General features: G+C 40.4%; 2 protein-coding genes across 2 annotated transcripts; both read right to left on the bottom strand.

Annotated features, from left to right (window-relative positions):
- Positions 1 to 12655: 12655 nt before the first annotated feature.
- On the bottom strand, positions 12656 to 12982 carry LOC120079253. The gene has a single exon (XM_039033411.1). It carries the CDS (start codon positions 12980 to 12982, stop codon positions 12656 to 12658), a length of 327 nt encoding a protein of 108 aa, XP_038889339.1.
- Positions 12983 to 13742: 760 nt separating this feature from the next.
- LOC120079251 lies at positions 13743 to 17263 on the bottom strand. The gene is given in 7 exon segments (XM_039033410.1): positions 13743 to 13978; positions 13981 to 14112; positions 14115 to 14583; positions 14585 to 15030; positions 15033 to 15684; positions 16422 to 16760; positions 16877 to 17263. Coding segments are annotated over 7 exon segments (2661 nt in total).
- Positions 17264 to 18290: the final 1027 nt, after the last annotated feature.

The following is an 18290-nucleotide window of genomic DNA, read 5'->3' as shown; positions in this document are numbered from 1 at the left end:
TGGCATCTAAAGTTAGGTCACATCAACCTCAACAGGACTGAGAAGTTGGTGCAAAGTGGACTTCTAAAGAGTTTAGAAGAAAACTCCTTGTCGGTATGTGAATCATGCCTTAAAGGCAAGATGATCAAACAATCTTTTACTGTAAAAGGTTACAGAGCCAAGGAAGCCTTGAAGCTTGTACATTCAGACCTCTGTGGTCCGATGACTGTTAGAGCTCGAGGTGGGTATGAATATTTCATCTCTTTTATAGATGATTATTCAAGGTTTGGGTATCTTTTCCTAATGCAACGTAAGTCTGAAGCCCTTGACAAGTTCAAGGAGTATAAGGCTGAAGTTGAAAACTTGTTAGGTAATGATGCATTATTTTATTAAGTAAAAATATGGATGATATGCGTTGATGGAATTGCATTGTACACTCAAGTTTCCCCGGCGGAATTCAAGTGTAAATTCCTCTGAGTTTCTTGGTAAGTCCAGGGTCGAACACAGGGATTTGTGAAAATAGATTGTGTTGGTAATTTTGATGAAAACTTTGCGGTAACTGGGAAAATAAATAAAGTGTTTGGTTTGTGATTGCATTGATTAAAAATAAATAACAAATGCGGTGGAGTTGGAAAAGAGTTGGTAAACGAGAAATGCGATGAATATGCGATGAATAGGTTGAGAAAGATTTCGGCTAACACTCCCTAGAATGCGTTCATGCTTGCGATCATGCAACATGCATACAACAGTAAACCACCTATCGGTGGGAATACGATGGCTTCTAAGGCTAGAACGCATGCGATAAATATGCGATAAGTCTACAGGGTTTACACATAAACCTCTATCTCTATTTATGCGATGACAACATGACATTCACACAAATATGTGACCACATAATATCATTCCCATTCCTAGGATGCATGCGATGCAAGATGACAAACAGAGCTTATTTCTAAGTCCCTATCTCTTGTTTATGCAAGCCTAATCTTGCTCTTTCAAGTCCAGATTCTAACCTAGCTCTCTCGAGACATTAGGTTCTTTCTTTAGACTCTCTTTCAAGTAACTCTAAAGGGTATTTTGCACAGCATAAAACAAGACAATCACAAGCAATGAACTTTCTAGGTCATGTTAGCTTAGTTCTTCTCAACCCATTCAACTAGTTTAGCTACTCATGCGTATTAAGAGAGTGAGTTGATGTAGACATAGAACTTTCATTTAATAGATATGAAGATGAAGTACAAATAACAATGCAAGTATAATAAAGAGCCTGGTAGCTATTTTTGTTGCCAGGCGTTTACACTGTTTCTACCCGTGCTCTAAAGATATTCTCGCTCTCGCGAGAGTCGGCCCGCTCTCTGCTCTTACACCCCAAGGTTCTCTCTCGAGTTTCCCTGAGCGATCTCCGGCGCCACCACTCTTCTCTTGCTTCGCCTTAAAATGGAAAGAAAAATTATGAACAGAAGTAATTGGTTTTCTCGTCAACTAGTTATATATCGTGAACCCCTTTTCTGAAGAATGCACTTGGTATTTATTGGGCATCAATGGTGAAAGATGGCTTCTCTCTCCCGGTTGTACAGATGGGACAACTTTAATTCATGATTGACGCGCCGAATGATTGTTACAGATAAAGCTGAATGTACTTTGTGACCATTATCGGCTGTCAACTTAATTTGGATTTGACTGTCATCAACTTTTTGTCCCATCACTCTTAATTGGCTTTCACCCAAATGTGCCCACCATGTTGCACTGAACAAGTTGCGGCGATCCTTCTCGGGCGAATGTTTGCGAACACGATCAACGCAAAGTCTTGCGGTGAAGTTGCGCTCAACCAATGAATTCGTATGATCGCAATCTTTGCATTGCGTTAATGCATATTCTGCACAAAAATACAAAAATCAATAGTTCTAATGCGCTGAACGCATGTGACCGCAATATTATAGAATTTATGCTTAATGGACGCAATTTAACATATTTCATCAACGCAATCCAACATTCTTTAAGAACTTAGCACTATGATAACGTGCATTTCTGCCCATTATCAGGTAAGAAGATAAGAACACTACGATCTTATCGGTAGAGAGTATATGGACCTCCAATTCCAGAACTATATGATAGAACATGGGATTGTGTCCTAACTCTCGGCCCCTGGTATACCTCAACAGAATGATGTATCGGAAAGGAGAAACAGGACCTTATTGGACATGGTTCAGTCTATGATGAGTCATGCTCATCTTCTAGGCTCGTTTTGGGGTTATGCAGCGCAGACTGCATGTTATATCCTGAACAACGTTCCCTCGAAAAGTGTTTCTGAAACACCTTTTGATTTATGGAGAGGTCGTAAAGGTAGTTTACGCCACTTCAAGATTTGGGGCTATCTGGCACATGTGCTAATGACTAACCCAAAGAAGTTGGAACCTTGCTCGAAGGTTTACCTCTTTATAGGCTACCCCAAGGAAACGAGAGGAGGATACTTCAATGATCCGAGTGAGAACAAAGTGTTTGTTTCTACTAATGCTATCTTCGTGGAAGAAGATCACATGAGGGATTATAAGCCACGAAGTACGCTCGTTTTACATGAAATCTCTAGTGAGACTGAGACTGCTGAGGGTTCAACAAGAGTTGTTGAACAGGCTGACAGATCAATAAGAGTTGTTGAGGTCGGGACGTCTACTCAACCAACTCAAGAGTTAAGACTGCCACCGGATCGCTACATGGGTTCGATTGAAGCCCAAATTGTCATTACGAATGATGGGGTCGAGGATTCATTGTCATTTAAGAAAGAAATAGAGGATGTTGACAAAAATGAATGGGTTAAGGTCATGAACCAGGAAATGGAGTCTGTGTACTTTAAAATCACTTAGTTAAAATTCTTAGCCGCATTTTTTTTTCTAAGTAAACAAAACCCTAGATTATAAAATACTCAGTGGGAGGAAGAGATATATGTGATGTATCAATGATTCCACTCACATTATCCCTGAATGTTCACGTTGTGAGATTCATACTTGGCCTCGGAGTGCCTTGGGAGCATCCCCCTTCGGATAGTGTTTGCATGAGTCAATATCAAGGTGGACGGAGAGAGTGTTTTATAGTAAGTGGTGAAGGCTATGTGTCAACACGTCCTACGGTCTCCTTCATTGGTTCGCACCGTGAGATCATTCTTGCACTCCCTCATGACACCTTAGAAGCGTCCCCCTTTGGATGGGTTTTGTGCAGTTGGTAATATCAAGGTGAACTCTAAAAAATGGATAGAGTCACTTTAGTTTTTGCCCCAATCGGATTTTCCCCTTCGGATTGGTTGTTTGGGGCGGAAATCTAGGGCCTAAAATGGCGGGTCACATTTACGGGAAATTGTTAAGTAATTAATGATTTCTTGACCAAATCAATGATGGCTAGTCGTTATAGGAGCAAGAGGTGTTCTGGTATTAATGGGTAGTTGAGAATGTTTCAATTCAGAGGAGGGATGAATTAACCACCCTTTGGCGGCTTTTGTCCTAAACCCTTTGGAGCATCATTGCGGAACTAGATGTCACACGGGGTTCATGTTAGTTTTGCTAAACCGGGGATGTTGTATATTTTTTTCAAAGGGTATTTGCTTAAAACCTAACGTAGGTCAATGTATTTTTGTTTTCAGCAACATGTTTGATTTTCCGTTAAATGCCTCTAGTTTGACCGATTTCATACAGTGGAAAGAGTCTTGTAAAACGTATTTCGTGGTAAACAACCTCGAGTTTGTCATGGTTGAGGAGTGTCCTCAAGTCCCGACCCTTAATGCATCGCAAAGTGTTCGTAATGCATATGAGTTGTGGATGAAGGCTAATTCATTGACCCGACTTCACATATTGGCTAACATACCTGATGCTTTGGCCAAATGGGTTGAGAACATGGTCATTGCACGTGAGATGATCGACTCGTTGCAAGATTTGTTTGAACGTCAATTCTTAATTTTTGTAGTATAGAGGGATGATGAAAAGATACCGGTAGTGTCAGTTCCCAAGTTAATCTCCAGGAAGAGAAAGCAAGTGTTGCTAACTCTGTTAAAGTTCATAAAAGAGCAATGTTCTCTCTGATTTGAACTTGGAGCTTATTTAGGTTTTGATACTGATCCGCTACTCTCCAAAGGAGGATGTCTAAAGACAGTAAATATGATTTATTGGTCTTGGATACGTGTTTGATAGAGAATGATGATTCTACCTGGATCCTTGATTCGGTGCTACTAATCACGTCAGTTCCTCTTACCAAGGATTTAGTTACTGGCAAACGTTGCCACAGGGAGAGTTTGACTCTTCGAGTCGGTACTGGTGAGGTTGTTTCAGCTGTTGCTGTAGGCAGGCTGAAGTTATTTTTGGACAAGAAACGTGTGTTACTGAATAATGTTTTCGTAGTTTCTCATATCAAGAGGAACTTAATCTCGATTTCTTGTCTCGTTGAACAAGGTTATACCGTCTCCTTTTCTGAGAGTAAAGTGTTTATTTTCAAGAATGGGATGGAGATTGGCTTTGGTTCAATGGAAAGTAACTTGTATGTACTCAGGCCGTTAGTCATAAAAGCCTTGTTTAATATTGAAATGTTCATTATGGCAACAACGGCAAAAAGACCAAAGGTTTTTCCTAAGGAAAACACCCATCTTTGGCATCCAAGGTGAAGGAACTCTTATCCAAGAGTACCTAAGAGCGGAAGCAGATCTTTCCAATTTATTGTGACGGAAATTCCGCATATACATTCAAATGTACAAAGATGCATTCACAACGCTAAATTACTGGTATGCTTAAAGGAACTATAAACTAGAGATCGAGAGATCATACCAGTTGAAGACTTATTCTTCACAGAAAATCTTGCTTTCATTGCTATGCCAAGTAATCGTTCAGCAACTCCCAATCGTCTCCCTCGAACAGTCTCCACACAAACAGAAGGAAACGGGGATGACACCACCACTCATAGCCCTCAGTATTCTTGGAGTGAGAATCCAAAGGGTGGGCTTTGTTCGGATTTGGTAGAGGGGAGAAGGAAGGGATATCGTATACAACGATCAAGCAAGTGGGAGGAAGGCTCGTCTATCGTATAGACAAAATGCTTGATCGTTTAGGCGTAATATATGATTGTGTAGGAAAAGGTAAGCGATTGTGTAGAAGCTAAGCGATTGTCTATACGATCGTTTTATAAAGCTCGGGTGCTAAACGATCACTTAGTAAAAGGTAAGCAATCATTTAGTAAATAACGTACGCGGGTGTAAGCGTTAAGCGATCGCTCAGCACTATCGTATAGGTAAGCGATTGTTCAACACTATCGTATATGCTCTGATTTTTACTAGGCGATGACACACTTCAACACTATATTCGTGCATCCAATGCTTAACACATCGTGAGCTATTTAAGCGTCTCAAAGCGATTCTTCATCTTACTCATCCATTATGAAAATAGAAGAGACGTCGGCCGGTTATCCCTTAACTGTCCAATTAATATACAATAAATATAATTACATTATATTCATAACCTATGGATTAATATCATATATTAACCATAGTATTTTTCCTCCACTAATATTTATATCCAATTTCCTCCAAATTAATGTATCTCATATATAAAATTAATTATATCATATATAATTAACTAGTTCAATTATATCATATATAATCGAACTCCTTCTCGTCAATTTGAACATTTCAAACTGACTAAAAAACTGAGTCTCAACTTTTATCCAAGCTACCAAGGGTTATGAACCTATGGCTCAAAGCTCCAACGGTACGTGAATAATTGACTAAACTCTTTAGCCACAATATCTACCATTCATTAACTGTCAGGCATTCCACTAAAGACCGACAACTGAACTCTTCTTACCATAGATATATTTATATGTCCATTGGATATAACCAATTATTAGTACAATGACCCTTCACAGATGCTCGTAAGTACAGCTGGGCCAATTTATCGTTTTACCCCTGTAGTTACATCTTACTCCTTAAGTACTACTAATCCCTCTAATGAACAATACAACATAGTTCTACTATGTGTGAAAGCCTCTCAGGCCATGAGACGGTGTTGGTACCACATCGTTCAAGCCCCGGGATCAGCCCTTAAGGGAGCAATCTATCTACTTACCCCTGCTTCGAGGAAGGAGTGGACTCCATCTTGTGAAGTGAGTTCCCAGCTCCCAGATCAGACAAATCCTCAAAATGGTAGGTTTGAGTCGGCACACTGGCTACTCGCATCCATGCAAATCAAAGGACCGCTCTCAATGGCAACAATTCCTAACTCACTCAGGATTGAGGTCATGTTACCTATGTTCATCCTAGTGAAGTGAAGTCTCTATCATGAACAGAGTTATATGACAAGACGTTAACACTTCGAGGTCAGGTCTTATACAAACTCTTTGTATTAGGACGCCCCCGCGCGCATGTCTCCTACACGAATGATTAGGATCAAACCATCTGTGACAAGTCACAACATTTGTAACTATTCCACAAAGTAGGTCGCATCTGTAGTGTTACCAGGATAAGGTTTCCCTCATATATCCATATATTGCAGACCATTTTGGTTGTCACTTAAGACATGATCCACTTGTATGTCACTACATACATGCTTAAGTTACATAAAGACAACCAGGGATATTAAGTTTATTGGTTTGTGGTAAAGTAAAAAACATCTAAATGTGCAAAGTCAAAAAGTGAAGTAAATATCATATATATTATACATCACAAGCATTTGTACAAAATTGTTTACAAACTACGGGAAACGAGACTTTAAGGCACAAACCCCAACATAAGGTTAGGTCACATCAACCTCAATATGATTGAGCAGTTGGTGAAATGTGGACTTCTAAAGAGTTTAGAAGAAAACTCCTTGTCGGTGTGTGAATCCTTCCTAGAAGGCAAGATGACCAAACGACCTTTTACTGGAAAAGGTTACAGAGCAAGGAAGCCTTGGAGCTTGTACATTCAGACCTCTGTGGTCCGATGAATGTTAGGGCTCAAGAAGGATATGAATATTTCATCCCTTTCATAGATTATTATTCAAGGAACGGGTATTTGTACCTAATGCAATGTAAGTCTGAAGCCCTTGACAAGTTCAAGGAGTATAAGGCTGAAGTTGAAAACTTGTTAGGTAAGAAGATAAAAACACTATGATCTGATCATAGTGGAGAGTATATGGACCACTAATTCGAGAACTATATGATAGAAGGAATTACGTCCCAACTTTCGGCCCCAGGTACACCTCAGTAGAATGGTGTATCAGAAAGAAGAAACAGAACCTTGTTGGACATGGTTTGGTCTATGATGAGTTATGCTCAACTTCTAGACTCGTTTTGGGGTTTTGTAGTGGAGATTGCATGTTATATTCTGAACAAAGTTCCTCGAAAAGTGTTTCTGAAACACCTTTTGAGTTGTGGAGAGGTTGTAAAGGTAGTTTACGCCACTTCAGGATTTAGGGGTGTCTGACTCATATGTTTGTGACTAACCCGAAGAAGTTAGAACCGCATTCGAAAGTTTGCCTCTTTGTAGGCTACCCCAGGGAAACAAGGGGTAGATACTTCTATGATCTAAGTGAGAATAAAATGTTTGTTTCTACAAATGCTATCTTCTTGGAAGAAGACCACATTAGGGATCATAAACCATGAAGTAAGCTTGTTTTATGTGAGTTTTCTAGTGAGAGTGAGACAATGAGGGTTCAACAAGAGTTGTTAAATAGACGGACAAGTGACAGATCAACAAGAGTTGTTGAGGTCAATACATCTAGCCAACCAGCTCAAGAGTTGAGACTGCCTCGACGTAGTGGGAGGGTTATGAACCCACCGGATCGCTACATGGGTTTGACTGAAGCCCAGAACATCATTTCTAATAATGGGGTCGAGGATCCATTGTCTTTTAAGCAAGCAATGAAGGATGTTGACAAAGATGAGTGAATTAAAGCCATGAACTAGGAGATGGAGTCTATGTACTTCAATTAAGTCTGGGGGCTTGTGGATCAACCTGATGAAGTAAAACCTATAGGGTGTAAGTGGATCTATAAGCGAAAACGAGGTGTAGATGGAAAGGTGTAAACCTTTAAGGCTAGACTCGTGGCAAAGGGTTATACCCAGGTCGAGGGAGTGGACTATGAGGAAACTCTCTCACCTGTTATCATGCTCAAGTCTATCAGGATACTCCTACCCATAACCACATTTTATGATTATGAGATATGGCAAATGGTTGTCAAGACTGCCTTTCTTAATGGTAATCTTGAGGAGACCATCTACATGGTTCAACTAGAGGGGTCCGTAGTTCCAGATCAAGAGCAAAGAGTTTGCAAGCATAATAGGTCCATTTATGGGCTGAAACAAGCACCTAGATCGTGGAACATTAGATTTGACAGTGTAGTTAAATCGTTTGGCTTTGATCATAACGTTGATGAGCCTTGTGTCTATAAGAAGATCATCAACAACTCAGTAGCTTTCCTGGTATTGTATGTGGATGATATCCTACTCATTGGGAATGATGTAGGGTTTCTATCTGACATTAAGAAGTGGCTAGCCGCCTTGTTCCAAATGAATGATTTAGGTGAGGTACAGTATGTTCGAGGGATCCAGATAATTTGGAATTGTAAGAACAAGAGGTTGGCCCTGTCTCAGGCATCATACATCGATCAAATATTGATCAGGTACATGATGCAGAATTCCAAGAGGGACTTGTTACCCTTCAGGCATGGAATTGTTTTGTCTAAGGATCAATGTCCTAAAACACCTCAAGAGTTGAGGAAATGAGATGGATTCCCTATGCTTCAGCTGTTGGAAGCTTAATGTATGAATGTTGTGTACCAATCTCGACATTTGTTACGCAGTAGGGATTGTCAGTCGTTATCAATCTAATCTAGGATTAGATCATTGGACAACGGTCAAGACGATCCTCAAGTATCTTCAGAGAACGAGGGACTACATGCTCGTGTATGGAGATAAGTATTTGATCCTTAAGGGATACATAGACTTTAACTTTTAGACTGATAGAGATTCTCGTAAATCAACGGGGTCAGTGTTCACTCTGAATGAAGGGGTTGTAGTATGGCGAAGCATTAAGCAAGGATGCATCGCTGACTTCACTATGGAAGCAGAATATGTAGCCGCTAGGCATACTTCAGGTGATCTAGAAGCTCTTTTAGCTCCAATTTAGGTGCCTGAAAAATAGAAGGAAGCACCTTGTCAGAAGATTTATCATCAGAATATGAGGGGTCGAGGGCATACCTACCGACTCTGTCATAAACAAGGTGGCAAGCTCTCCAAGTGGGATCAACTCTCCTAAGTCATCCTCATTGTTTTCATAGACGTCTCATATAACCTCATGCTCAAGAGAGTCAAACACATCAATCTGGCATAAAGAATGTACTTGCCCTATGGTAGAAGTTTCCATAGCATCGAAAATATTAAATTTAACAAACTCTCCATCGAACTCAACAGACAAAGTGCCCTCATCCACATCTATCTTAGTCTTGGCTGTCTTCATAAAAGGTTGACCAAGTAAGATGGATGGAGATGAGATAGATGTGGGCTCCTTGTAACACGATTTGTATGTATGATATTCAATGCTTATAATGATGCGATACTACTACTATTTATGCGTTAATTAGAGATGCTCAAGTAGTATGCCCTGCGTTGTCACAAGTTTCCTTACGATGGAACCAAGTGTAATTCCACCGCAAGTTTCTCGGTGTGATCCGAGGTTGAACACGGGGAAGTGGTGCCGGTTATTGCGGTATGTTCATGGTATATTCGACCAGGTTTTTCATTTCTTTTTAAAAGTGTGTACAGTATGTAAATTACAATAAAATAAAGGAAAGCAGTACGATGCGATAAAACACGAAAATACAATAAACCTAAACTAGATGTTACAAGATACAGGGTTTATGTGCAAGATACTAGGATTAAGGCTGGCTGTGAAGGTTGTGCAAAGACATGGAATGCGACGACAAGTCTTGTGAACAGATTAGAAAGAGAAAGATAAGTATTACAAACAACGCAAGTTCTTAATCGAATTGAAGGTACAAATATTGTTCCACTCTTCTCTTGGCATACACCTCTCAATGATCGGCCACGTTTCCCACATGTCTGTGGTGAAACAGAGTCTAACGTAATGAAACACAAGGTTGCTTCCATGTCTGGAAGTACTACTTGCTTTAGTTAACGCATTCTTCTGACATTCTCTCGATAGATCAGAATGACATCTTCACTTCTGCTCTCACAGGTGAAGATGCCGTCTAGCATGCTTTAGCTAAACGTATTTATAACTTTAATACATATTAAGTTCTTCGTGATTCATATTACTCATCAAGGGATTAAGATAACATCATGAAGAAAGTGACTAATGAGTGAATGGAAATAGATAGAAAATGTTAAACGAAATCTATCGAAACATTTAATAATTCTACTAAATGTTTGATACATGATGTGTGAATGAAGAGATAAAGAAAATATGGAATACAATGAAAGAGAGATAGAATAGATACAATCTGGTGCCAATGTCTTGGCACAGATTCAATGGAGATCTACTTACCGGATCGGATGGTTTCAATGGCATGAAGAGCTTCCCTCTCAGGCTTGCTCCACCGGTAGCAGAGGTCTCTGCACAGAGCTTCGATCGGGTATATAGCTGGTCAGATATAAACAACTGTTAGTTGTACACGTGTCTCAGATTCCTCCCATCTTCGCGTTTGCTCAGTGCATCTTTTCGATACATAGGTTCGCAATTGCGGTATTATTGATTTTATTTACCGTATGCGGTCGAAGCATAGCTTCTGGACTGATTATCGCATTGCACCGTTACTTTGTAATGTCTCTTCAAGGTTGATCGACGGGCGCAATGAGATGCGTTTATTAGTTTCTCATGAGCCTTGAGCGTAAGCGGTGACTTGGTCTCCTGCAAAACAGAGTAAAGTTTGGCTTTTCCTCCATCTTTTTGGCGTTAGTGGGTGTAATTGCAAACATTTATAATTATTGTCATACTAAGTTAATTTTCATACAATTGGCGCATAATTACTAACAATTCATCCCTTCTTTATCAAAACAACTTGATGTAACTATATGTTGTGAGCAAAACTTTGCGTCATTTATTCACTTAGAGACAGTTGGTCATGGTTACACTCTTCGTTTTGGCTTGTCCCCATGGGTATCATGCGAATATCCAACTACAGTAGTGTGCCAGTTCTAACTTTAACTCATGATAATCAGAGGAGTTTTCCCTTGCCTTCTTTTTCCCTTTTGGCTTATACTACGTTGTTCTTGGAAACTCACCTTCGTTTTGGCTTGCTCCTACGGGTGTCATATGAACATCCAACTACGAGCAGACTCCTTTCACAATTAAACTCTTATCAGGTTGGGAACAGTTTTGAAATTTTCCCTTGCGCTGACATTGGAGTTTTGCATAAAAAAATTGTTTTTTTTAAAATGAAAGTAGACGCTTTTTTTTTTTTTGAAATACTGCATACTTCTAAGTTCATCTGCTCAGACCTTCCCCACCCCCAAATTTAAAGATGAGCAAGGTCCTCATTGCATTGTTTGGATAGACTAGACAAACACTTAGAAGAAAATTTCAAAAAGAAGGTTTGAGCAAGACTTTGAAAGATAAAAGGTAAAGTACTGCTAAACTAAGAGTTAACAAAGTGTTAGTCAGAATTTAGTAAGTATGGGAAATGTTTCTAAGTGTAATATATAATACAACATAGCAATGCAATGAAGATCGTAAAAATATAAGAGTACAAATATAGCAAAGATTAACAAAAGAAGATAAAGAAAGAGGCACAAACAAAGAGTAGAGTGAATTATGTACTTTGATTGTATTGACTATTAATAAAGTATGCGAATATACTACAAATGGTCGCATTACAAACAAAATTTTCTCATGCCTGTACAAGAGTCAAAGAATTTGGTGAAGTTACAAAATTTGATTCGGACGAGTGCATGATTTGCAACTCACAACATGCTTCCAATAAACGCAGATACATTTTTGCTAAGGACAGGCAACACGCATACATCCCCGCAGCACACCCCTTAACTAAATACATTTCTGGAGGATGCCTCAACATAGTGCATTTAACTAAGGCCGGGCAAAGGACGCATATGTGCGCAACACACCCCTCACCGCAATGTAATTGGGTGTATTAAATGCATATCTCCCTTTTCTTTCTCCTTACTACACCCATCCTTTCGTTATATGNACCCCTCACCGCAATGTAATTGGGTGTATTAAATGCATATCTCCCTTTTCTTTCTCCTTACTACACCCATCCTTTCGTTATATGCCAGTTTATTTTCCTCTCTTCCTAACTCAAGTTGACGTTAATTTATCCAAACATTCACAAAAACATGTGCCCAGCGCTACTACATGTAATGTAAGGAAACAGATGTGACATGAAACTTCTATAGCATTAACGACTACTTCTACTAAATAACAATTACAACATGAAACAAATGATAAAAGAAAGCTGTAAAGAAGGCAAGTAAACATAGATGGGAAGGCCGACTAAAAGAATTTCTCAGAGTTAGCACACTCGCTTTCCCTGCAGGCATTTTAATCCTGCTTTCCCAAATCAATGGTGTCCATGCACCGATCGAAGCCACCTCCATAATAGGGTTTGATCCACTGACCATTGACAATGAGTGCACTGCTCCCATCTAAAGTTGTTAATTCCACTACGCCGTGGGGAAAGATGGTCTTAATTCAGAATGGCCCAGACCAACGAGACTTCAGCTTCCCAAGGAACAGTCGCAGACGTATGTTGAATAGCAGTACCTGCTGACCTTCGATGAATGTCCGGTCGTCGATCCATTCATCATGCCATTTCTCTGTTTTCTCTTTATATATCTTGGCATTCTCATAGGCATCCCTTCGCCACTCGATCAACTGATTCAATTGTAACTTTCGGATTTTCCCCGCACTAGCTAAATCGAACTTCAGCTTCTTGCATGCCCACATTGCCTTGTGTTGTAACTCAAGCGGTAGATGACAAGCTTTTCCGAAGACCAAGGCGTACGGGGACATGCCCATTGGTGTTTTGTAGGCAGTCCGGTAAGCCCATAGTGCTTTGTCAAGCTTGGTTGACCAATCCCTCCTGGTAGTATTAACTACCTTCTCCAAGATAGTTTTGATCTCTCTGTTAGAAATTTTTGCCTGTCCATTAGTCTGTGAGTGGTATGCGGTTGCCACTCAATGGCTAACGTTGAATTTAGTCAGCAGGTTAGCAATTATGCGGTTGATGAAATGAGAGCCCTCATCACTAATTAAGCCACGTGGCGTTCCATAGCGTGCAAAAATATTCTTCTTCAAAAACTTTGCCACAGTGGCTGCGTCGTTCTTGGCACATGCGATGGCCTCAACCCATTTTGAAACATAGTCAATCAAAACTAAAATATATTGATGACCTTCAGATGGTGGAAACGGGCCCATGAAGTTAATTTCCCATACGTCAAATAATTCAACTTCTAAGATTGACGTCAATGGCATTTCATTTCTTTTGGACATATTCCCTGTCCTTTAGCACTTATCGCATTTCATAACATGAGCATGGGCATCTTTGAATAGAGTTGGCCAAAAGTAGCTGCACTGTAAGACTTTTGTTGCAATTCTTTGCCCCCCAAAATGTCCTCTATATGGGGACTCATGACAGAGTTCTAAAATGCTCTTGGCTTCGTGCTCAGGGACACATCGACGTATGATATGATCAGGTCCTTGTCGATACAGGAATGGATCGTCCCAGAAATAAAATTTTGCATCATGTCTTAGCTTCTTCTTCTGCTGGTAGGTATAATCATCCGGTAATTGACCGCAAACTATAAAGTTTACATGTCCGCATACCAGGGACATTAACGCCTACTGCCATCAGCAGCTCATCGGGGAATCTTTCCTCAATATCTTTTTCTATCCCTTGAACCTTGCCATTTTCTAGTCTTGACAAATGATCTGCGACTTGGTTCTTGGTGCTCTTCCTATCTTTAATTTTCAGGTCAAACTCTTGTAGGAGCAGCACCCACCGTATCAATCTTGTTTTGCATCCTTCTTCGTCATTAGATACTTAATTGCAGAGTGATCTGTATACACCATCACATTTGTCCCGATCAGGTACTGTCGAAACTTCTCCAGTGCAAATACCACTACGAGCATTTCTTTCTCTATGGTCTATAGTTCTCTTGCTCGTCGTTCAATGTTTTACTCGCATAATAAATGGGATGCAAAACCTTCTCCCGACGCTGACTCAAAACTGTGCCCACAGTATATCCGCTGGTATCATACGTCAATGCAAAGGGTTGCGTCCAATCTGGGGCAACCAAAATTGGAGCAGAGATAAGTGCATCTTTTAATGTGTTAAATGCTTTAGTGCAGGCAACATCAAACTTATACTCGCGATCAACTTCGAGAAGTGCACTAAGGGGTTTTACGATCTGAGAGAAGTTGCGAATAAATCTTCTATAAAATCCCGCGTGACCCAGAAAGCTCCTTAGTGTCTTTACATTCACTGGTAGGGGTAATTTGAAAATTGCGTCGATTTTTGCTTGATCAACTTCCAATCCTGCCTTGGAGATTTTATGACCCAGAACTATTCCTTCCTCCACCATGAAGTGGCATTTTTCCCAATTCAGTACAAGATTTGTTTTCTACGCATCTTTTCAAGACTTTTTTAAGGTTGGTCAAACAGGAGTTATAGTTACTTCCGAAAACTGAGAAATCATCCATGAAAACTTTGACTGACTCCTCAAAGTAATCCGAAAATATTGCCATCATGCATCGTTGAAAAGTGCCTGGTACATTACAGAGTCCAAATGGCATGCGTTGGAATGTGAACGTACCAAATGGGCATGTGAAGGTTGTCTTGTCCTGATCCTTCGGTGCAATTACTATTTGGTTATACCCTGAATAGCCATCAAGAAAGCAGAAAAATTTGTTCCCCGCAAGTCTGTCCAACATTTGGTCAATGAATGGGAGTGGAAAGTGGTCCTTTTTAGTGGCCAAATTTAGCTTGCGATAGTCCATGCATATTCTCCACCCTGTAGTTGTCCTTGTGGGAACTAATTCATTCTTGTCATTGGTGATGACTGTCATCCCCCCTTCTCTGGAACACAATGCACTGGGCTTACCCAGCTGCTATCGGATATTGGGTAGATGACACTGGCGTCCAGCCACTTCACTATTTCTTTCTTTACAACCTCCTTCATGGCAGGGTTTAAGCGACACTGCCTTTCTACTGATCCATTCTTTCCTTCCTTCAGACGAATCTTATGAATGCGATACGAGGGGTTGATTCCTCTAATATCTGCCAAGGACCATCCTAAGGCTTTTGCGTTGTTTCTCAGGATCCGTATGAGAGCATTTTCTTTCTCCTTACTTAGTGATGCAGAGATGATAACAGGTAACGTGTCGTTACTTCCTAAGTAAGCATACTTTAAATGTATTGGCAACGGCTTTAACTTTAACACAGAAGGCTCTTCTAATGATGGCTTAATACACTGCGAAGTCCGTTCAGATAACTTGAATGGTTTGAAATTAGATTTAGCATGAATTATGGCGCAATCTTCCTCCACTAATGTGCCGTCTTCAAAATCTTCCTCCTCTATTTCTTTAAGGGTTTCGTTTAGTTGTTCTCCCTGGAGTTCCTCGATGTATTGGTAGTTTTCTATAGCTCTTGGATATTTCAACGCATTGAGTACGTTGAACTTTACCTCTTGATCATCAACCCGGATGGTCAATTCTCCCTTCTGTACATCAATCAATGCTTACCCTGTGGCGAGAAATGGGCGTCCCAGAATGATAGGGATTTTTCTATCTGCTTCATAGTCCAATATAAAGAAATCTGCTGGGAAGATAAACTTGTCTACCTGCACGAGAACATCTTCTATCTTGCCCTCTGGAAGCTTTATTGATCTATCGGCTAACTGTAAAGTAATCGTGGTTGGTTTGGCTTCGCAGATGTCTAGCTTCTTAAAGATTGACAAGGGCATCAAATTTATGCTCGTCTCCAAATCACACAATGCGTTCCCGACCATCTTCCCTCCTATGGTGCAAGGTAATGTAAAAGTCTCAGGATCCTTCATTTTAGCGGGGAGATTATTTTGAAACAAAGTGCTACACTCGTATGTTTGTGCAACTATTTCATTTTCTCCGATCTTTCTCTTGTTGGCTAGAATGTCATTGAGGAATTTTGCATAACTCGGCATCTGTTCTAATGCTTCTATTAAGGGAATATTAATATGTAGCTATCGAAGAACGTCCAGGAACCTCTGAAATTGCTTACTATCTTCTTTCTTTTTAAGCCTAGACAGGAAAGGTGGAGGATCCCGGTGTGTTTCCTGCTCACTTTGCTGCTTAGTGAGGTCCTGTGCTTGTTGTGCGTTGTTGGTTAGAGGTTGCGTTGATTGAGAATTTAAGTCTTGAGAAGCTTCATCTTTTGTAAATAATCTTGCTTCTGAATTGGGTTGCTTTCGTTATTTTGTACTTGGTCATCATCAATAGTTAACTTAGCAGGTACTGATACCGCATCTGGTACCTTTGGCGCAATTGGGGCTGTTGTTCTGCCGCTCCGTAATGTCACGACATGACATTGTTCTTTACCTTTTGACCCCAATATTCCTGAACTTCCTTGTGATGTACCAGGCGTTTTCTTCTTTAATTCTCTTGTAAGCTGATCTATTTGGTCTTCTAATTCTTTGAGAGATCCAGCTTGCGACTGTCTCATTGCCTCGCTCTGTTCAATGTAATGCTTCAGTGATGTTTCCAGAGACAAGGTACTGCAAGAGATATTATATGCAAACAGTTGGTCGCATGGCTGTGTACCCTGAAAATCACTTGGACTACAGTCCGGGGTAGTAAAGACTGGAGGGTTGCCTCGATCCTCTTAATAACTAAATTGATAGAAACTATGGTCTTCGTGATAGAGATTCTCATCCAAACCAAAGGGTGATTCCCCCAATCATGGTTATGGTTGTTGCCCCATGATTTATCATAAATAGCATATACGGGTTGTTGATCCCATGGGCAAACGTCTGCTGGATGTACTTCTCCCCATTGAGTGTAATCTATAACAGTCATATGAGTCACCGCATTAACTTGCGCTACTCCCTGGGAGAGAGTTTTCCACTGATTAGCCACCGTCTGGAGGAGCGATGTCATCGTGGTCATTTGCTCGATCAATGCGCTCATTGTGTCTGTTGGCACATTGGCCCTCTCTACTCTTTCTGGTTCTAGACATCTTACCTCAAGCCCATTATCAATCCATTCATCAGAATGTCGCGATATATAATCCAATATGCCCTTTGCTTCTGTATATGACTTATTCATTCATCCTCCCTCTGCAGAGGAGTCGACAGCTGCACTTGTTGATGGGTCTAGGCCATTGTAAAAGGTTTCCATCAAGATATTATCAGGAATCCCAATATGCAGGTCTCTTATACACATCTAGATGTGTATAAGAGACAGGTTCTTTACTAACTGTCGGAATCGCATCCAAGCGGTGCTCAGGGTTTCATAACTCTTTTGCTCAAAATTCAACACCTCTCTTCGCCTCCTTATGTTGACAGATGGAGGGAAGAATATATTCATGAACCTATCAACCAACTGTCCCCATTCATGAATTTCGCCTGGCTCTAATGCTTGAGCCCACATCTTTGCTTTATCCCTCAATGTGTACAGGAATAGATACAGTTTAAGATTTTCTTGAGTTACACCAAGCAGAGAGAATGCGCTACATATGTCTGCGAAGTTTTTTAAATGAGCGTGTGGGTCTTCTCCCTGTAATCCTCCAAATTGTCCCGTATTCTGAATCATTTGCAGCATGATCGGTTTTATCTCGAAGCTTGCATTCCCCCTCAACTACTGGTTTTGAAATTCCTAGTGAAAAATTGTATAGATTTGGTGCTGTATATTTCCTCACAGGGATGTTCTGATCAGCGACAAGAAAAACAGGATCTTGCACTGGAAAATCTCCCCTCATGTTTCCAGCAGGAGCCATATTCTCTTCAGCCATACTTCTTTACCAGTTAATTCAACCCTGATGAACTCTATACGAAGAATATACTTGATCTCTGGGTCCAAAAAGTTACCAGACCACCCCTAGTACTCCTAAATCGTCAGACTGCTCTCCACGTTGAACAATCAGTACAAAAAGATATGTTCTGCAAAATACCAAAAACCACTCAAACAATAAGCCGTTGACCAAGTTCCCCGGCAACGGCGCCATAAACTTATAACGCGATTTGTATGTATGATATTCAATGCTCATGATGATGCAATACTACTACTATTTATGTGTTAATTAGAGATGTTCAAGTAGTATACCCTGCGTGTCACAAGTTTCCTTACGATGGAA

This window comes from Benincasa hispida, chromosome 6 (genome assembly GCF_009727055.1).
Source record: "Benincasa hispida cultivar B227 chromosome 6, ASM972705v1, whole genome shotgun sequence".
Classification (NCBI taxonomy): Eukaryota; Viridiplantae; Streptophyta; class Magnoliopsida; order Cucurbitales; family Cucurbitaceae; genus Benincasa; species Benincasa hispida.
Note: the sequence above shows the minus strand (reverse complement) of the source record. Positions and strands in the feature narration are given on the sequence as shown.

What these genes read in the sequence shown, in the direction of transcription:
- LOC120079253 (XM_039033411.1), bottom strand. Translation starts at nt 12,982, where the DNA reads ATGGGCATGTCCCCGTACGCCTTGGTCTTCGGAAAAGCTTGTCATCTA.